The sequence below is a fragment of the Ursus arctos genome, unplaced genomic scaffold (genome assembly GCF_023065955.2).
Source record: "Ursus arctos isolate Adak ecotype North America unplaced genomic scaffold, UrsArc2.0 scaffold_3, whole genome shotgun sequence".
NCBI lineage: Eukaryota > Metazoa > Chordata > Mammalia > Carnivora > Ursidae > Ursus > Ursus arctos.
The window spans coordinates 35375668-35397829 of NW_026622985.1; the positions used below are offsets into that span (position 1 = coordinate 35375668).

Here is a 22162-nt window from a genome sequence, read left to right on the forward strand (position 1 = left end):
AGTATTAGTTAAAATTTGAGCATGCACCCCTCCAACTAATGCATTTTTATTTAGTTATAAAAATGTACTGCTCTACTAATAAATATAACACATGTAATTTGAAACATTCATACGTGCTCACAAACTTTTTTTGCTCTTAAAGAGAGTGGTTTAATTCCTGTTTGGATGCTTAATTTCTAAATGTCTTATTAATTTCCATGGCTTCGTATTAGTAGCATCTCACCTCCAAGCACCACAGATTTACAGCAAGATCTATGGTTTATAATGAGCAAATGTAAATTCTCATCGCAAACAATCTTGATAATTTCAAATTTTTTTCTGATTTCTTACAGATTTAAGTTGTCCATGTCTGTGTATGTCATGGATGATATATAACCTACATATATACCTGATATATCTATATGTGCATATATGACAAATAGGCATCCTTTTTTAAAAAACATGTAATGTAGTTGATGAAGAGCTTGTATTAGCAGAAGATTCCATTCTATACATTCTTGTTTGCTAGTGCTTTTATAATTAGAATAATTTTCAATTCCCATCCACCATAGGGATTTTTAAAGTCACCTTCTATTTTGTGCGTTTAAGTAAAAGTAGATAATATAATCTGTGAATCCATTTGCTAGGCTCATAGGCACAATATGCTTAAAGTCCACAAATAAGTGAGCCATTGTTGATCTCTTCACAAATGTGAATTCTCACACTTTCCTCAGGATTTTTTCCATGTGCACTTGACATGACTCTACACATAGACCAAGTTAGAGTACCAGGGAAGTACTTATATGAAATAGTAATAAAATCTTATTTTATTGTAGTTAGGAATATTGAAATAACTTTCTAGGCCCAAGATAAGCCATTCCTGCACAGGGGTGCCATATCAGCAAACCAAAACTTGTGTAAATGCCCCCACTTGTGTCTTTGTAAATGCCCCCACTTAACCAGAAATGCAGTGAGCCAATCTGCAAGTGCCAAGCTAGCTCTGGGCTGTATACTTATTTCCTTGTTTCTTCTCATCCCAAACAAAGTTGACTGTGTGACTCCAGCCAATTAGATATTGTCTCATTTTCCTCTTCCTTAGTTATTTTTTATCCTATAAAAATTCCTTGCCTTCCACCACATTTTGCAGTTCTGTGAAAGGAGCTATCCATTTCATGAGGTGTTAAGTGAAGTTTATTTTTATCACTTAAATTGTCTTTTTAAATCATTTTTAACAGGAATTCACTATAAATAGAAGTTTTAGTACATTGTTCTGACTAGCCAATGGCTCATCTGTGATCACACACCCAACTGAAAACCCATACTTGAAATAAGGCAGAGGAGAAAGATGAGTCAAAGATTAGCAGGCATGACTTGAGGAACAGTGGTGTCAATAAACTAAATGGTAAACGTAATAGGATGAATGGGTTTGAAGGAAAATAAAACTGGTTTCCAACACATTGAGTCTGAAGTACCATGAGATACTCAATAAAGCTATCCCTGAGATATATGAATGAGGTCTGGAGCACATGAGAGAAATCTAAGTTGCATGCACAGATCCAGTGTGATAGTTGAAGCCAACTTGTAATGTAGGTTCCCCAAGAAGAAAAGTAAGCAAACAAGAAAACTCTGAAAAGTACTTACATACAAGGATTTAAAAAAGCAAGAGGATTCTTCTTGGAGATGCATGAGAAAGGAGAGAGACAGAAGGCTGTAGTATCATAGAAGTCAAAAAGAGAAGATTTTAAGAAAGCAAATATTCCAACAATGCTGCTCAGGGAAGAACGATAAAGCTGTGATAAAGACATTGGATTTGGTCATTTACGATGTGGTTGACATTTGAACAAGCGGTTTAAGTAATAGGAATTTTTCAAGGAAGTTTTCAAGTTCTTGAAAATCAATAAGTAGTAAAAAAATAACAGAAAGAGAAAGAAAGAAAGAAAGAAAGAGAAAAAAAGAAAGGAGGGGAAGGGAAAGGAAGGGAAGGGAAGGGAATCACAGATGGTTCTTTCAAGAAGTTCGATAGGGAGCAGAGAGATTGTGTAGCGAATTAGGAAAGGTGCTTTAAATAGGAAACTTTTGAGGCTGTATGTAGCACAAAGAGTGAAGAGGGATAAATTGAAGGTAGAAATAAAGAAGGGAAACTTATGAGACCACGTTCTTAGATACGGGTATACCAAGACACAGATAAAAGAGACAGCTTTGGGAAGAGGAAGAAACAATTTTTCAAATCAGAAAAGAAGTATAGTTAATAATACTGTATTGGGTATTTCAAAGCTGCGAGAGAGTAGATCTTAAAAATTTTCATCACAAGAAAAAAATCTTTGTTAATTATGTGTGGTGACTAATGCTAACTAGAGTCATTGTGGTGACCATCTTGTAATACTTTATATATAAATGTCAAATCATTACATTGCACATCTGAGATTATATGTCAATTATGCATATAAATAACAAAAAATTAGATCAATATAAACTAATGAATGGATATAATGAAACAGAAACAGTTTATACCAGAAGATTCTCACCTCGAAATCGTGCTCCTCCTACTGTTCTGGCTGCTCCATTTCATCTCGTTTTCCTGTCCTCTTTATCCCCATGATCTTCTGTGGTAAAATGAGAAATAGATAGTTGGTTAGAAGAAGAGGGATAAATGTGGTAGTTGTTTCTGTTTTTGCTTTAATTTTTAAGTAATGCACGGTTCAAAGTGTTCCTATCAGATGGTTTCTCTTTTTATCAGATTATTAAGGGGTGAGGTAACTTGCAGAGCATTAGTAAACATTCTGGATGGTTCAGGGGTAGGCAAATGAACATGGAGCCATTATCTAGTTTTTAACATCACCAGATTTGAGCTTTGAAAAGTTCAGTCTGGTTAGAAGTATGGCAGAGAAGCAGTAAGATTGGATTTTTGAGCCGGAATTGAGGAAGATGAGTTAAAAAAATAGGAAATTCAGGCAAGAAATCATGCCTTAACCAAGGCAACCGCAAGAGGATAGAGCGGAGGCAGCATATTTGAGAGTTATTTAGAAGGGAGAATGGGAGTGGAGCCAGTGGAGACCCCAAAGTCAACTACTCTTTCTAGATACTTGTCAGAGAAGAAAAGAGAGATGGAGAAGTAAACACACAGAAACAGAGAGTCCATGGATGTATTTCACTAAAAAGAGAAACACTGGTGGAAGGGAAACAGGCAGGAGAGAGGGAGAGTTTAAAGAAGACACAGAGAGAGGATGATTGACATGGGGATGACTGATGGAGTCATCAACACCCCAGGAAAGGGGAATGGGAAGAGATTTAGAGCAGAGGAGAGGGATTATCTTTAAACTAGGGGGAAGGAAGAACGAAGTCCACAAGCTATTTACAATATTTCAGAAAGCCTTCTGGAAATTGCAATTAAATAAAATGTCAAGTTTCTTTACTTTTGGCAGGCATTAAATCAACCCTGCAGGCTAACACTGGTTATCACACGCTGATCAGAAATTCTAATTTGCTGTTGATGACATCATAGAAATTTCTAGGATGTTATTGGCGGACCATATGCTGTTAGCAGAGTTATTTATCTGGTTTTTACAATATCTGATTTAATTCCTCCAGCATGTGATCAGCCTTGGATTAGAAGAGTGACAGCCAAAATTAAGCGACCATTTCCAGGGAGCAGTGCCCAGTGTTTGTACACTTATTTAACTTTATTGCTTATTAGCATTACGTCCATGACAGTGATGTATGTGATTTCATTTAAGTGACAAAATCTTTCAAGATATGGGGTCCACGGATGAAAAAATATTAAAAAGAGTCCTTGGATGAAAAGAATTGGGATGACAATATCTCGATAGTCCCTTCAAATCTAACATTCTATAATTTTAAGAGGGGCTCATAAACACAAGTTCAGGAACGGCTAAATGGGGAAGTTGTAAAGAATACTTGAAAACACCCCAACTAACCAGTGACTCACTTTAACCAAGGCAAGTAGATAGGAAAGCAATGTAAATAACCATTCCCATCTGAAGGGCGCACAGGAGAGACCAGAAAAAAAAAAAAAAAAGTTGAGTGAGGGATAACAAGCGCTTAATAAAAGCAAAGGCATGCTTGCCTTATCGATAACCACAAAACAGTAACCAACTTTAGAGCAGGAATGATTGTCATGAGCACACTTTTTAATGTTTGGCGCATCCACCTAGCCGACCCTTACGTAACTACAAATGAAGAGTGAGGATCTTTTCCCCCCAACACCTAAGCTAGGCTCATTCTGTACCTTCTACTCTGTACTTCGGTGTACCTTCGCCCACTGGAATTGGGCAAACAGAGGATTTTTTTTTTTTTTTAAGTTTCAAAAGAAACGGGCCAAGAAAGTGAGTTTAAGAGTTAAGACTGGTTTTCTTCGTAGTTTGGACGCTAGGGCTATCAGCAGTTTCAACACCTGACAAGCATCTAGGATTGGCCAGATTGACCAGATAGGTTGACCATAAGCCCCGGGGATATTACATCCAGCTGGGCAGGTTCAGGGAGGGGAGAAAGCTCGGAAAGGGTGTGTTGGGGAAGTGGGGTGGGGGGTAGAATAACATGTACTTTTCTTCCGGAACTGTAGTTCTGTTGCCCCAACCTGGGCTCAGGTAGTGGCCAGGAAGACAGGAAAAAGCCCCGGGGCTCGCTTTCGGGCTAGGTTGAACCCCTTGTCCCCTCTACTCACATCCTCATGTCCCTGCCGCTGCCGCCGCCCGCTGGCGCCCATGACCCGGTGACCCCGGAGAGCCGTCTGGGGCCCGTGACCCCGGAGCACTGGGCATCCAGACCCCCCTCGCAGGCGCAGCCGCTATTAAGGCAGGAGGCTAAAGGGGAGGAGGAGGAAGGGGAGGAGACAGGCGTCCAGGGCGCCTGGGGAACCGGCACTGCCGAGCAGGGGTGGCGAGGCTGGGGTAAAGCCGCCGAGGCGGCCGCGGCCGAGGAGGGGCAGGTGGAGGCCCGGGGCGCCGCGGCGGCGGGGTCAGGCTCCCCGGCGGGAGGCGCGGGTGGCGGCCGCGGGGGCTGGCGGCGGCTCCTCGCCTGGCTGCGGCGGCGGCAGCCCCAGTGCTGCCCCTGTGCGGCGCCCCTTCCCCGCTCCGCCGCGCACTGTTGTCATGGAGGAACCAAGATGGCGGCTCTGGCCTACAACCTGGGCAAGCGGGAGATCAACCACTACTTCAGCGTGAGGAGCGCCAAGGTGCTGGCGCTGGTGGCCGTGCTGCTCCTCGCAGCGTGCCACCTCGCCTCCCGCCGCTACCGAGGTGAGCGGGCCCTCCCCCTGCCTGGGCCGGCCGGGGGAGGAGGCGACGCGGCGGCTGGAGGCCGCCCCCCTCGCCCAACACACGCCCACGCTCACGCGTTCGCCCGCCCGCCAGCCCGCGCGCCGGGCCGGCGGGGGAGGCGGTGCCCCCACGTGCCCCCAGGTGGCCCCGGCTGCGGGCCGGCGCCCCCGGCCGACTGAGCGGACCCCAGTGCGGGCTGCCCCTAGAGAAGGGCCCGTGGTCCTGGGGCCCCTGAGCCGCTCGCGCTGCGGTCGGGGCAGCAGACGCGGGCCTGGCGCTAGTTGCTGCCGGTGTCCGGGCTCCTGTGCGAGCTGGTCGGGGGAGCCGCGCCAGCCCCGGGCCTCGCGAGCACCAGGTCGGACCCGCGGCCCTCGGGGGCCAGCCCGTGGCGCCGAAGGCGGAGGCCGCCCTGGCAGGGGCACCTTTGCTAGGAGTTGGGGTCGTCGATTCTGCGCCCTAGGGGTCAGGTTCTTTAGCCTTTGTTTAATCCGGCCTCTGCCCTGTACTGCAGAGCCGAGCTGTTGTTGGACAGCGGCAAGGGCCGCCCCATTTTCCTCTGCCGCCTGGGCGACAGCTGGCAAAAGATGCCCTTGGCCAAATGGAGGAGGTGTCACCCAGCCTCTGTGATGCAGAAGCGTTTCAAGGGTTCTGGTTGCACACTTTTTACAAAGTAAAGGCATTGGGGCAGATAATTTGAAAAGAAGTTATGGGTTGACAGGAGTCGAAGTGGGCAAGGAAGTTAACATTGGAAGCAGTTTGAAAGGAGGCTTCGATGTGGGTTTTGAAATTGGTGTAAAGGGGAAAAGGAAATATGAACTCCTTATTTCAGAACGAATTATCTTTCAGTAATCAAGGGATATTTACTTGTCCTTGTTGATTGATTTTTTTTTTTAATTTTCTCTGTTAAAATGCCACTAGCAGAGAGGCTGACAAGCTGAGAGAAATTAATAATGATAGGATCTTTTATTTTTGGGTTTTAATATTATCAAAGCCATTATCTGGACAGCTCTGGGTGACTATGAGATTAATTGGTCAAGATGTAATGTGTAATGGACAGGTGCACATTTAATGCTGTTCCCATTTAACTTTGCACCCACTTTGGCAAAATATCCAGTAAGTGGGGTATTGGAATCCGAGCTTTGTTCTTATCTCAGGAGATCTTTCAAAGTGTGGGACATTTTGAGCAGTTTTGCTGCTTTGTTTTCTCCAGTTCTTGAGGATTAAAAATCTTTAGTACCATCCTGGATGAATAGCTCTGTATAAAAATGTACTGAATCAATTTTAAAATGCATACCCTTTTGGCCTTTCTCTTTCACCCTCCTATAGGTCACAGCCGTATGATCTGGTTGGGCTTTGGTTCATCTGCAGTGGCTCTAACACAAGTCAGACACTTTCATATGTAAAATAAAACTAGCAATGTTGATGCATTACTTTGTGGTCGTTTTGAAGAAAATTTCCTAACTGCTATTAATCATTTTATCTTAGTTTGGTATAAGATGACAGTAACCTAACTCGATTTTGTCTATATGAGGGTAGTGAAGATAAATGTTATAACTGTGGTGCTACAGTGCTAAAGGTAAATACATCTGGTCCCCCCCCCTTTCTTTTTATATTGTGGTTTTGTCTTTTGATAAGCTTGGATACTAATTATTGTAGTTAGAGTCTATATTTCATTCTTTCAAGGTCTGTCATCTGCCAGGAAAATAGAATGTCAAATGGAACTGTATGAGTCAGTGTAGCAATCTGGGGTTGTTTATAAAGCCTCCTCCAGAAGCTAGTCATCAGCTTCCGTAGGTGCTTCAGTCTTCAGTGTGAGGCAGTACACCTGGTGTGTGTACTTGCCCAAACTGAATGTCAAGAACTTGAGGCAGAGACTGTTTGGGAAAAGTAATGATCCTACCAAGAAGTTTTTGGACATCCTCAGGCTTTGGCAGAGTCAAACTGAGTGAAATGTAATGCTCTTCACACAAAGATAACCCTACACTTGAATCACAGTATCATAAATCTTTAGAATAAGAAAGGACTTTATATTAGATACAGAGGTTTATGCTTTATATTAAAGTCTCCAATGTGTGGGTGTGCGGATGCCTCAAGCAAGGTAGAGTGAATGCAGTTTGAATACACATGTTCAGTATCTCTTGCTTTACAAACTATAGAAAGAAAGAAAGAATTACATAGAAAGTAAAGCTTGGCAAACACTACATGCTAACTTTAAGTACTTATTACATACCAGGTGCTGTTCTACTAAGGGTTTTACATGTTTGAACTCCTTTTGTCTTTACAACCATTCTGTGAGGTAGATAAAATTACCATATTTCATCCTCCATCCCACCCCCACCCCCATTTTTGACATCTCTGTAATCAGGATGAATTTTTAAAATTTTATTGCATGTCAAAAGTTTAATTGATAACATTTTTTCCTAGTGTTACATGAAATAATGATGTGTCTTATAATCAGTGGTCTTAGATCCAGTGAATTACGGTATTATTTACATTTTAAAGATGAGGCAGGAGAGGTTAAGTTGCCTAAGGACACACAATTAGTCAGTGATTGAGCTAGGATTTACAACCCAGTTAGTCTGCCTCATGCCATTAGGTTATCGACTGCCTTTCTCAGAGCTCCTTATACAGTGGTGATGTATAGAATTTGGAGTGATAAAGCATTTTCCAGAGGGACATGGATTAAATCATTTAGGAACACTAATTTAGCCTCACAGTACCAGTCAAGAGTTTTCCTTTTCTTTTTCAAGTAAAATGATTTTCTAAAAGTTGAATGTGTAAAACTTCAAAATCTGACCAGCTTACTTTTTATTACCTATGTTTATCTGTTCCCTTCTTTCTAAACTCCAGGCTCACAGTCTCAAAATGCTTTGCCCTTTTATGTATCTCACAAATCCTTGGTTTTCTCTGCCTGCAGTGACCTCTCTCCTTAAAAGAAAGTACAGATTTTTCTTTCAGGGTCTGATTCAAATGTCACCACCACAGAAACAAGAATTAGGAATTTAGTGTTTCTATAGCAATTAGTATGTACTTCTGTTGTATCATAATAATTTGTATCCATCTTCCCCACGCAAACTGTGAGCTTCCAAGGGTATTTTATTCATCTTTAAATCATCCAAGCTTAACACATAGTAGGAACTCCATAAACAGTAATTGGATAAATAGATTTTCGGAGTCCTTATATCCTTCTGTTTTTCTCCTTTCATTTGATTCTTTTGGTTTTCATTGAATATCATGTTCTAATAGTAGGTTCTGATCTCAACTTTAGAAAATAGAGGGTTTTTTTTTAATTAATATTACTTTCACATAAAATAGTAGAATGACATTTTTAAAAATAATCCTATTAACTATATTGTTTCTGAATTTTCTCAGTCTCTAACATTACTAAATCAAAATGTCCATTAATATTGTGATTACAGATTAAAAACATCATTTCAGTGACAAGAGGCCTGTATCTAAAGCCTTAAGGGTAGTTCCAATCTGGATAAATTTTAATTTTTTAATTGATAAAGTAAACTTGTCTCAAATGCCTTAATTTTGTTGAAATCTAATTCCTTTCTGTCACCAGGCATATTAAATGCAAATATTAAATATTACTGAATGTTTAGGAGAAAAGTAGGTTCAAAGCTTCAGAAATTAAGAAAGAAGCAACTCTAGGTCTCTTAGCCTTTTCTCTCTTTGCCAGAAAGATCCTGATCTATATGACACCGCCTGTAATAAAGGCACTCCTAGTTTGTCAAAAGAAAAATGTAGAAGGTGATTTTTCAACACAGACCAAAATGTAACCTTGCTGAATTTTAGGCAAACAAAATATTCTACAAATCATGTTAAAAACTTTATGGTCTGATATTTTCATGACTGATAGTAAGAAACAGCTTTGGTAGGATGATTCAGCCAGTCTAAGGGTACAGTATGCCAGAGGTATTCTATTCAAAGGGAAATATAAGCTTTGGTTTACTTAGCACATTAGATATTTTCTTTAGTTGTTGTATTTTGTTTTTCAGCTTTTTTTTTGGACATGTGTGTGTCTTTTTACTTATTTTGTTTGCTTTTAGTGTTTTTCTGTTATAGAAAAATTATACATAAAACCCTGAGACTTTAGATTGACAAACCAAAATGCTTATGATAAAAATAATAGACTGAAGAGGAAGACAGTCATTCATCTAGATAATCTTAGTATTGGAGATAGCTGAAATAGATAGTTCTATCCCTTTAGTTTTGTGTATGTGTGTGTTTGTGTTTTTTTGTTTTTATTGTGTTTCTAGCTTATCTGAGCACTTGGCAACTTGCATCTCACACTGGTTGTTTTAAACTAGCTATCAAAATTATTTGAGACAAATGAAAATAATGAATGGGATTTTTTGTTTTCTTTTGTTTGGGGTTTTTCTGGGTGGAGTTTGAAAGGGAAGTATGTGCCAGCAGATATTTATGTATACTTAGTATACATGATAAAGATGCGGGACTTAAACTTATTTTAACATCTAGGTTACATTTAGTGATCTGGTCCAAAAGTACTTCTCAGGAAAAGAGAACTTGTTTTAGAGTATGGAATTTTGTGGGAGTTTTCTTTTTTAGATTAGGTTAATTTATTTTCAATCAGATTATAATAGTAGTTATTATCACCACTATTTATATTATTTTTCAGACAAGTATAAGAAAAGTCCCTTGCCTTTTCAGTTGTCTAGCTAGCAGTTCTTTTACTTTTCTAACAATTCTTTATATTAGATTCTCTCTGTTAAAATAGCTGATACAATTTCTAGGTTCTGACAGAACCCCAACCAATATGATACAGAGGCTATCGATTTCAGATACATGGATTACTAAACAAACTTTGCTTCATAAAATATATTAAGAAGAGTCATCGTCAACTTGCATTCATTAGCAAATTAAAAGTTTCTTTCCTGGAAAGACCAGTAGTTTCCTTTTTTTTTTTTTTTTTTTTTAAGATTTTATTTATTTACTTGTCAGAGAGAGAGAGCACAAGCAGGGAAGCAGCAGGCAGAGGGAGAAGCAGACTCCTCACTGAGCAAGGAGACTGATGCGGGACTCAATCCCAGAACCCTAGGATCATGACCTGAGCTGAAGGCAGACACTTAACCCACTGGGCCACCCAAGCGCCCCGAGACCAGTGTTTTCTAAAATATGGTGTTTATAGTGCCTTTGGTTAGTGGTAACTCCTAATCTGTTTTGCGGGGGTGGGAGGGGAGCTCTAACATGGATTCATCAGTTTAGAGCTGTTGTTTCCCACTACCTAACTACTAAAAATGTGTGAGTTGTAGTATTGAGGAAAAAAAGAACTTCGCATTTTTAAACACATTTTCTGGTGGAGAAAATACTGGTTATTTTAAGATGTTGGTGTTGTCCTTCCATCTTCATAAGACCGTATTGAAAACCCTATAGATACTTAACAAACAACATAATCCCACGTACTGAAGGTGTAGTGCAAGTTCTATTAGAAAACAAAAGTCAAGTAACAACAACAAAAGGAAGGGAGAAAGAAGAAAGAAAAGGAAGAAAGAGTCCACAGAATTAATACCTAGTTATTTGCAACTTCTTATAAGTTTTTTAGAAAATAGATGTTACTAACTTTTTGCTTGGTTTATAGATGTATTTAAAGAGGTAGAAATGCTATGAATATGGAATTTTTGTTCTAATTATAAACATTTACTAGATTTTTAATAGGATCTTAGTATAGAACCATTATAAAAGAATGAAGCAGAAGGATGTTTTTGGAAAAATAACTTAATTGTGTGTTCTTATAGTCCTTTCTTTACTCCTTGATTATTTATGTAGCTTAATTTTGTTTTTTAGAACTAGAATTAGTTTTTAATAATTGGAAAGAATTAAGAACTGATTATTTATAGTTTCCTTAGAGAGATGTTATTAGAAAAACTTTGAAATATGAAAAAAAAAAAAACCCTGCACAGGCTACATATATAATTTTAATATTTTAATAATTGATGTTTTGCTTTCCCTATCCAGTTTTCTACCAGCACAACAATGCAGTATTTTCACTTTTCCTTCCTGTTCTATTTTAGAATTTATGACACTGAAATAACAACACCTTCATTATTTATGCATACCTATCTTGTATTTGTATCACCTTTTATCTGTATGTTGGCCAGATAAATGGATAACCAGTTGGAAAGAGAGATGTGTTCTTCTACTTTAAATATCGCTGGGTGTTCTCTATCCCCACCCTAAATGTTCAGTACCATTTTTGTACCATAGTTTTCCTCTCTCCTGACCTTACCTATTTGTGACTGTTGATAAAGAACTAGAGATTAATTTAAATAATATGTATATTTTAGTGTACCCCCATGGTTTTTCTAAATATATCATTTTTCCCTTATCCATTTGACATATGTGGACTTTTTAAATGCCTCCAACTCCCTTTTAAACTCCTTGAGTCATGTAAGTTAATGTCTAATAAAATGGCCAAAGGAAATAGGGTGACTATCTGTCCTATTTATACAGGACTGAGGGGTTTCCCAGGTGTGGAACTTTCTATATGAAACCGTGACAGCCTCAACCAAACTGGGAGGAGTTGGCTGATGATTGGAAAGGAAGGCAAGAACATCAAGAGAAGTAGAGGGGCTGAATATTAATAACTGTGAAATCTACATTTGTTATTGATACCGATGTAGCAAACTTAGTTTTAAGTATTATCTTTGTAAATTATAACAGGATGAAATTTTAGTAAACTTAATAGGAAGTTCTTGAATAAATGTTTTTCTCTGTTTGCACATTTACAGGATAGGGATAGCATACTACCTCACAGGGAAGTTGTGAAAAATCAGGGAGTAGGTTTATAAAGTACCTTCATTACTGTATTTCCAGTTGTGTGAATGCACTATACATTATAATAGTTGAATAAGAAGTCATTTCCAAAGTCTTCTCTTTTGTTTCTTAAACTTTTCTTTCTCAACTAAGAGTGGTAAACAGATATAAGAGCTAGTTTGAGTTTGAGATGATGTCCCTAGAAAAAAGATTGAAGCAGAAGGAACTGCCAAAACAGTGAATATAGCATTTAAGAATTAAGAATCTCTTCTACAGTGAAGCATCTGTCATTAGTGGCTCTTATCCTCTTGAATATTAATGTATTGATATTTACTGTGCTTCTCATGGATGAGTAATATCCACCTAGAAGGTATAGTGAAACATAGAAAACTGTACTTTCTCATCTCAAGGAGCTTACATGCGGTCAGATAATCAATGTATAAAAATGTAACTATTGTTTACAACACTGTTGTTACAGGCAATGATTCATGTGAATACCTTCTCTCAAGTGGCAGATTTCTTGGAGAGAAAGTTTGGCAACCTCACAGTTGCATGATGCATAAATACAAAATCAGGTAAGGTTTCTTCATTTTGTTGTTGTTGTTGTTTTCTAGGATGGATCTTAATATCTAGGGAAGAGAGGTTGGTGAAGCAAAGAAAATACTATATGGTATTTCTCTATATGATGGTAGAGAATTGCTGAAGAGTTGGGGGTGGGAGTGGGGGGTGAGCCCAAATGAAGATTCCTGCCAAAAGCATTGGGGGGGAAAGCAATTGTCCAAGCTTCTTTATCTCAGGGGAGAGAGAACCAGGCCCAAGACAATAAGTAGCCCTTGAGTGAAGGACTCCAGCTTTAGGACTTGAATAGCTACCTCATGGAGTTATTCTGAGAAAATGGATATAAAGCACTTAATATACTTAGAGTATCTCTTAAACACTTAATGAGGGTTGTAATTATTGATCATTGTAGAGTTAGTTGATCATCCATGTGCTGGTTGGTTAAACAAACCTGGCCACCTATTTCTAAAGCAACATAACTGTGTGTATGATAATCCTGTACTACTTTCGTCACAAACAATGTGCTTTGAAATGCTAACATGCTGGTTTTATTTATTGTAATTAATGTTTCTTTGTTGATTTCAGTGAAGCAAAGAACTGCCTTGTAGATAAACATATTGCATTTATTGGAGATTCCAGAATTCGGCAGTTGTTTTATTCTTTTGTAAAAATAATCAATCCCCAATTCAAAGAAGAAGGAAATAAGGTAAAATTTATCTATTCTCATCATTAGGGTATTGTTTTAGAAGTTAACCACCTGGATAGTTACAGGAGGAATATGCCTCTCCACATTAACAAAGAGAACTATAAAAGTTTTACTTTGGTTTTGGGAAAGGTGATGGGAAAAAGGGATGATAGCCATAATGGGGAACATAATGGAGAACACAAGAAAAAGAATTGGTGGGTAAGGTATTAGTAAACCTTATATTACTATAAACTTCTAGTTTTCGGAAATAGAAAGTTCTTTTGGTAGAAAAACTTTTTAGAATTCCGTAGAAAGAAAACTAAGAGGGGCGCCTGGGTGGGTCAGTCGTTAAGCGTCTGCCTTCGGCTCAGGGCATGGTCCCAGGCTTCCGCTGGAAGCCTGCTTCTTCCTCTCCCACTCCTCCTGCTTGTGTTCTCTCTCTCTCGCTGGCTGTCTCTATCTCTATCAAATGAATAAGTAAAATCTTTAAAAAATAAAAAGAAAAAGAAAACTAAGAGCAAATATCCCTTATTCTTCTTTTCATATTTTGCCATATTTCTTTTCAGTCTCTTAAGAAAGTGATAATAACCTTGTAATCTTTTAGCATGTACAATTTTATGTCTTGCTTCTTTTCCCACCACTTACCATAATTCACCGTATTTTTATATAATCAATGTAAGTATCTTCATAATGGCAACATGTTACTGAGTGGATATATGTAATTTTATATAATTCTTTCTTTTTGCAGTTTTCTATTTTTTCTTAATTTTACAATTTAAAAAAGGACATTCTTGATTACATCTTTGTGTGAAAACTCTGCTTTTTAGATTATTTCTGTAGAATTGAATCTCTATAATGCAAATATTAGGTTAAAGAATACAAACACTTTAAAAACTACTCATTATATTGCTAAACTATTTTAATGTATACTGCTATTAGCAATGTCCATCACGACCTAATTTTCTGCAGCTTTGCTGGCACTGGGCAATTATGCTGTATACTTAAAACAACAATGCAACAAATTCCTGCTCTTTTTATAGAAAATTTCTGATTTTAAAAATACATTTGTCTTTGAAAACTAACAAGAATGGATTTCTCTCTCTACGTATATTTAATTAATTTGTTGATTAATATTTTGTGGATTATCTCATCATATCTTTCTTTTTATACATTTTTAAATGATCTAAAATTCTAATCCCTGTCTTCAACTGCAGATGATTAGGAGTGGGCGATAGCAAGGAGAGAAAAGTAAAATACAAGAAAGTTTAGAATTGTAGCGGGAATAGCTCATGATTTTATGATGAAAATCTGCTTGTTCTTCTCAGCTTGCCCTATGGTAAGGAGTTGAAAAATGAGGGACTTCAAGCTAAGTATCTAGTTACATAGTCACTACATCCGTGGGAACTATTCCTTGTGAGGAGTCCATCGGCTATTAGAGATTTTGTCCACTAGGAAAGGCTAGTATAGATTTAAAATTTGAATAATGGAAAATGATAAAGTCCACTTTTCATTTATTTTGGTATCTGTAAATGTATTTTTCACTTGTATTTATATACACAAAATTATACAGAAGAGTTGGAACTGTTAAATGACAAGAGATTGTCACAGTTAAAATACTTTGAGTGAACTTATAAAAAGTAGAGAGATTTCTGACTTCAAAGAAACAGTTTTAATATATCTAGGCTTAGAATAGTGTAAATTTCTGAAAATTAGAATAATGGATTTGGCAGCAGTTAGTTGAAAAAAACTGTAGTGATTTAGTGTACAGCCAAAAGTAGGTACAATATGGTACATTGTTTCTGAGCCCTGGTTATAACACTAGGTTTCCAGTCTTTATTTTCTAGATGTGCCCAGTTAACCCACAATTACCAAACAAGATACATTTAAATTTATGTGCATTTAAAAAAAAAACAAAGACAGTTTGTCATAGTCTAAGAGAGACAGTTGCTGAGAAACTAGTTCAAACTGCTAGTGGAACATTTGCCAAAATGTATTTTACTTAGTTCCCTTGTCTGAACACCTGGAAGACACAGATTGTGTATTATCATTATTATTTTTTATTTATTTTATTTTATTTTATTTTATTTTTTTTTAAAGATTTTATTTATTTATTCGGCAGAGATAGAGACAGCCAGTGAGAGAGGGAACACAAGCAGGGGGAGTGGGAGAGGAAGAAGCAGGCTCATAGCAGAAGAGCCTGATGTGGGGCTCGATCCCAGAACGCCGGGATCACGCCCTGAGCCGAAGGCAGACGCTTAACCGCTGTGCCACCCAGGCGCCCCTATCATTATTATTTTTTAAATACATTTCTTGTGCCTCACACAGCCTGTCATATTGTAGAAGCTGATTATTATTATTTTAGACTTAGTATGAGTTTGTTTGCGGAGAATAAGAGTATTGAAGATAATTCTTTATTTGAATTTTTTTCTTCTCCATGTTGAAGGAAAAAAAAAATCTTAAGCTGTAGAGCAGGACTCTTCTCAAATTCCATTTTGGGGAAGACTAGTTCTGCAAGAAGCACTGGTCAAATAAGTTTGGGCAGAGCTGGATATCGTATCCCCCTTTTAGATGGCTTTAATTTAGGCTGGGATACTAAAAACTTGAGAAGTCTTGCAGAAAAAAACAAACAAACAAACAAAAACAAAAACCAACCAAGCAACAACAAAAAAACCCATTTGTATTGCTTTCAGCCAGAGGGCAAACTAGATACTCTGAGGGCCCCTTCAACCTCAAACCAGCTAGATCCTAAATTAAAAAATATATACTTGTTGATGTATTTCTGGACTTTGAGGAAATGGGAGACACTCCCCAGAAAAGCAACAAACCATGAGTCAAAACCAGAGATGGGAACAATAATAGCAGGCACTCAGTAGAGGTCCAGGCTGGCCTGCAGACAGATGCCAATAGCCACAATACTCTGTATTTAGAAGACAAAGCTTTGGGCTAGTAGATTTCTCAATGGTAATATTGGAAGCCAGAGGACACTAGAATAATAGCCTTAAACTTCTGACAGAAAGGAAATTTCAATCTAGAATTGTGTACCTAGCATACAAATGTCTATTCTTGAAATTTAGAACATTCAGATAAAAGCAGTAAGGGTCTACTGCTGGATAGATTTATAGTAAAGGATTTTCTAAAGGGTAAATATCAGAAAGAAGGGAAGTAATTCAGAAAAAAAAATGATCTGAAATATAAGAAGAAATGGTCAAAGAAAACCCTAAAGATGTATGTAAATCTAGACCAAGTGTCTATATAAAATGATAATGTCTTTTTACACTTTATAAAAAGACAGTTTTAAAGAACTGGCTAATAATAGCATGTAAGTCAGAGGAATATGATCCCAAAGTTTTCTAATGTCCTCTTTATTCTTCAAGGTATTATCTTACTTTAGAACTTAAGTTAAAGATAGTAAAATATCAAGAGCAAGGACTAAAAGGATAAAATTCAGATGTGTGAATTCCAAACCAGAAGAAGAAAAAAATTAAACTGAACCAAACTCCTCTAATGCCAAATATATGTCTCACACGTATGTAACATGCACACACACATATATGCTCATACACATACATTCATATCTACATATATGAAAACATGTACATGTAAAAATCACTTTTTATATATATTCCATATGTATTTTAAAAACCTATGTATGTGTGAGGGAGCTAGAAATCAAAAAGTAAAGTGATAGAAACATAATCAGAATAAGTGCAAGTAGTCTAAACTTGTCAACTAAACACAGATTTTCTGATTGGTTTTAAAAAGAACTTTCTGCTGCCTAAAAAGACATATCTAAAACAAAAGGATATGGAAGGTTTTAATTAGAAATGAGAAAAGATTTACTAGACAAATACTTAGTAAAGAAAGATAAGTCATATTAATATAAGACAGAATAGATTGTAAGGCAAAAAGTGTTATCAGAGATACAGATACTTTTTAATGACAAAAGTTTCAAATCACTAAGATTTTAAACTCGTGGGCATGAAATAAATTAACCTTAAAATGTATAAAGCAAAATTAATATGATTACAGTGAAGAGTTGACAAATCCTCCATCAAAGTGAGAGAATTGCTCACTGCTCATGCATTTAATGATAGGACAAGCAGAATTACTAAGCATATAGTTGACGATTAACATGCTGATTTTATGAACTTACAGCTCAATACTTAAAGAATACACTAAAAAATCAGAGAATATATTTTTTCCAAGCACACGTGGAATCTTTTTGACAACACATTGGGCCATTAGGCAAACCTCAACAATATCAGAGAATTGGTATCGTTCTTTCTGTATTAGATAAGTTCCTTTATATTCTAACTTAACCTGATAAAAATTCTAGAAGCCTACAGTAAATGTTCCGAACGGTGAAATGTTAGACATATTTATGTTAAATTCAAAGAGAAGACAAGGAAGGATGTCCATTATTGCTGCTTCTATTAAACATTGTATTAGAGGTCCTTACCCAAGGGAAGATAAAGACGTAGAGATTGGAAAGAGGTAGACTCAGAATTTCGTATGATACAATTATCTACAAAGAAAACTCCAAAGAATCTATAGAAAATTACTAGATGTAATAAAAATTTTAACAAGATAGCTGATATTAAGATGAACGTACAAAAATTAATTGTAGTAACTCAATAAAGCCGTTAAAAATGAATTGCTTATCTACACACCAGGAACATAGATTTCAAATTCTTTTTTAAAAATACTGTGTCTAATAGTTAACAAAAACCATATAGTACATAGGAATAAGCCTAGCAAATGTGGAAGGTCTTCATGTAGAAAAATCATAAAACTTTACACAAGCACAATTTAAAATGATAAAATTAAATGGGAGATATGTACTTTGTTCTGGAATGGGAAGAGTCAATATTGTAAAGATGTCAGTTATTCCTAAATTGATCTATAGATTCAATGTAATTCGAATAAAATCCTAACAGGATTTGTTATTGAACTTTACCAGTTGATTCGAAATTTTATGTGGAAGGGCAGTGGACCAAGAATAACCTCAACAGGTCTGAAGAACAAGGTGGAAAAGACTTATTTCCAATATCAAGATTTATTTTTAACTCTGTTGTAATTAAGACAGTGTGGTATTGGTAGAGCTAAACAAAGAAACCAATGGAACATGATATAGAGCTTTAAAATAAGCACATGTGGAGCACCTGGGTGGCCCAGTCCGTTAAGTGTCTGGCTCTTGATTTTGGCTCAGCTCATGACCTCAGGGTCCTGAGATGGAGCCCTGCGTTGAGCTCTGTGCTCAGCGGGGAGTCTGCTTGAGATTTTCTCTCTCCCTCTCCCCCTCCACTCTCGCTTTCTCTCTCTCTCTAAAATAAATAAATCTTTTAAAAAATATAAAATAAAATAAACACGTGCATATACAAAGACTTAATAACAGAGATGCCATTGAAGATCCCTGGAGAAAAGGAGGTCTATCCAATTAATGATGTTGAGGCAATTGGTTATGTATATGGAAAAAGGTGAAATTGGAATGCCTACCTCACATCACCAAGTAAAATCATTTCTAGATGAATTTAGACTTAAATGTGGAAGCTAAAATTTTTAAACCTTTAGCAAAAATTAAAGAAGTGCAGGGGAATGTCTTCATTACTTCAAGTAAGGAAAAGTTTTTTGTGTAAGAAATGAAAAGTGCTAACCATAAACTAAAGGATGGATAAATCCACATACCTTAAGATTAAGAGAATCTGTTCATCAAAAGATACCTTACAGAAGAAAAGGCAAGCTATGAACTAGAAGATAATTATACATCCAAGAGATATAAGAACTCACAAATTAATAAAAAAAAAAAAAAAGACAACCCAATAGAAAACAAAAGAGGAAAGGCATGACCAGGCATTTCAAAGAAGAGGAAACATAAATCCCAGTGTAAATCTAAAAGTTGTTTAAGCATTGGTAATTTGGGAATTTCAAATGAAGACCACAGTGAGATACCATTATATACCTCCTTTAGTGACAGAAATTAAATTTTACAATGGCAAAAGATACGAAGTCTGACAAGATTTATTAAAGCCTCCGTATCTCTAAGTGTTGATGAGAGTATAAATTGTTACAAACACTTCAGAAAATAACTTCCATTATCATGTGAGGATGAACATTTGTATAGCCTGTGAACCTACAGAACTATTATTAGGGAAACTTTTATTATTCATTTATTAAGAAACATATACAAGAAGGTAACTATCAGTGCTGCTTATAATCTAGATTTGGTCCATTGTGTCAACTGACCTACACTCTACAAAAATAATAAATGTAATATTTGATATATATATAAATATAATAAATTGATTTAGGAAGGTTTTAAAAGGCCAGGAGATGTTCTAGATTGTAAAAGATTAAAGAGACACGATAACTAAATACCTGATTTTAATTGAATTCTAGATTAAAATAGAAGAGCTATAGAGAGGACATTATTGGGAAATTAGGGAAATTTGAACGTGGACTGTATATTAGATTAATATTTTATCAATGTCAAGTTTCTTTGGTGGGATTATAGTATTGCAGTTATATAAGAGGATATTTATGTTCTTAGGAAATACATGCTTTATGTGTTTAAGGGTAAAATGCTATGTCTGCAGTTTACTTTCATATGGTTCAGTAAGAGAAAAACAATGTATATGTGCAGAGAACAAAAAAGCTAGTGTAGAAAATGTAAACAATTGATAAAGGGTGCTCATTATAATTTTGGGGTACTCATTATAATTTTGTCAGTTTGCTCTAAGTTTGACATTTTTCTTTTAAGTTTGACACTTTTCAGAATTAAAAGTTGGAGAGAAAGTCAATTACAAGAAACAATATATCATTTAAGGATGCATATGCATGTGACAAAATTATATAATAGAAAGCAAAATAACAACAAAATTCAGAGTGGTGGCTCCTTTGGGTGAAGCAAGGAATTAAGAAGGAGAGGTCCACGTGGAGCACTCAGTGTGTGCCATGGACTCGTGAGCGCTTGTTTATGTTTATGTTTACTGGGCTGTGTGATTATATATGTGACATTCTTTTGTATATATCAAATGTTACATTAAAATGGCAAAGGGAGAGAAGAGAGAGATTGAGTTCAATTAACTGAGCTATGCAAAAGGAGAAAAAAGAAAGTTCATGACACATTATTTCTCTGAATAAGAACGTTAACAAGGTTAGGATGGGATAGTAGGAGGAAAACACACATGTGATTTTGTCTGACCCGGTATTTCCAAGATTTTTTGGACCAAAGGAACTCTTTTTATAGAACACACCTTAAAGTACCATTGGTCCCAAGAGTCCTTTTGGGAAATGATGCTTGAATTTTACACGTTAGCCTGCTGATAAAAGCAAGCTCTATTTCACAGAGATAAAAATATAAATACTATTTGTCTGGTTAAGTTAATGAAGACATTTCAACCTTGGTTTTAGGAAGAGAATTAGCTTCTTAATTTGACCACTTCCACCCCCACCCCACCCTGGATTCTGAACTCTGAAAGGATTTCTATTCTTTATGTGGAATGCTTGGTTACAAGAAGTTGTCTCCAAACTTTATTTTTTTCTTCAACTGTACCACTTATGTACGGTCTTCAAAGCGAAACCCAAAATAACCTAGAATCATATGTGTGCACCCCTGTTCAGACAGGACTGGCACGAGTATACTGGTGAGAACAGACTAGATGTTGCTGCAGCAGCAAACCACTCTACAATCTTAACAAATTCTTTTGTCGGTGCTGCATCTTGTGGATGGGCTGGCAAGAGGCTTTGCTCTGTGTGCTCCATCAGGGGTTCCTGCTTGTTGTAATTTGTACCATCTTCTAGTTGGAACATTCTGCCTCTGCAGTCTCAGCATTAGGTTAAGCCAGACTAGAGAATTGCCCTGGGAAGTGGAAAGTGACCCACATCACATCTAGCCACATAACATTGCCCAGGACTAGTCATGTGGTTCTGTCTAATGGGGGTTGGGAGGGGCTGGGATAGAACTGAGGAAATGCAGAGGAGTAATCCATTCCTGCCCTAGATAATACTAGGACTAAACTGAAATGTGGCAACCTTGGCAACAGATAATTTATGTAGGCATGTTTACATATTTGCTTGCATATTTGGAGTTGAGGTTTTATCTTTGAATTATATCTTAGATGTTAGAAATCACATATGAACAATGTAGTTTCACTTATATTTTAGTATTCAATGCAGATCTTTTTCCCTTCAGGTTGAATATAGATAATTGAGATGTGGTGCATAAATAAATTAACAAAAGCAGCTAAAGGGAGGATTATTGACATAAAATTAATTTATACATGAATGTTTCCCTTTTCTCTCTTTTTTTTAATGACAGCATGGAAACATTCCTTTTGAAGACAAGATTGCATCAGTTAAAGTGGTAAGTTCATGTAACAGCTAAATGTTGTGTTGAAACTATATTCATTGGTTAATTTATTTGTAGATGAACTAATGCTTTGTGTATACTAAATATATTTCAATGTATTTAGAGTAGATAAAAATGTTTAAAATGATTGAATAAATGTTTGTATGCCCTGTTTTATGTAATAAAATGGAAAACTTGGTCTCTCAGATATTTTTTTAATCCAGAAGAAAAGAATCTTGTATGTAGGTGTTCAGGATTCATATCCATAAAAGAATATGTGTGAATTTTCTGAATCCCTAGCTGCAGTGACTTCTCCTAGATACTGAGAATACGGTAGGGATCAAGACAAGGATGTCCTAGACCTAATGGATTTTGCAAGTCATGGTAGTTCTCTACACACGTTAAATGTGGAATAAGGATGGTAGAAAGGAACAAGTGGGACATTAGGAATGTACAAAACAAGGAATTAAAAATCGTTTCCTCCTTGAGAAAGAGATGTTTTAACTGACGCTTCAAGGATCAGTAGAAGCGAGTCAG

At 36.9% G+C, this 22162-nt stretch overlaps 1 protein-coding gene and 1 long non-coding RNA gene across 19 annotated transcripts in view; one reads left to right on the forward strand and one right to left on the reverse strand.

Annotated features, from left to right (window-relative positions):
• LOC113260119 (uncharacterized) overlaps positions 1-5266 on the reverse strand; it is a 57262-nt gene extending 51996 nt beyond the window's left edge. For 7 of the 18 annotated variants that reach the window (XR_007188225.2, XR_007188220.2, XR_007188215.2 and 4 more), the window contains exons 1-2: positions 5123-5265; positions 2505-2582 (exon numbers count right to left, since the gene is read on the reverse strand). This is a non-coding gene — a long non-coding RNA (uncharacterized LOC113260119). Of the gene's footprint in view, positions 1-2504; positions 2583-4660 lie in introns of all 18 variants that reach the window. The other 11 variants (XR_007188219.2, XR_008956400.1, XR_007188221.2 and 8 more) reach the window with 6 other exon arrangements.
• The window catches only part of CASD1 (CAS1 domain containing 1), a 48750-nt gene continuing 31436 nt past the window's right edge, over positions 4849-22162 (forward strand). Inside the window, exons 1-4 of the mRNA XM_026505862.4 lie at positions 4849-5234; positions 12514-12610; positions 13179-13299; positions 21596-21640. Coding sequence (XP_026361647.2) covers positions 5102-5234; positions 12514-12610; positions 13179-13299; positions 21596-21640 — 396 coding nt within the window. The 5' untranslated portion in view covers positions 4849-5101. The remainder of the gene's footprint in view (positions 5235-12513; positions 12611-13178; positions 13300-21595; positions 21641-22162) is intronic.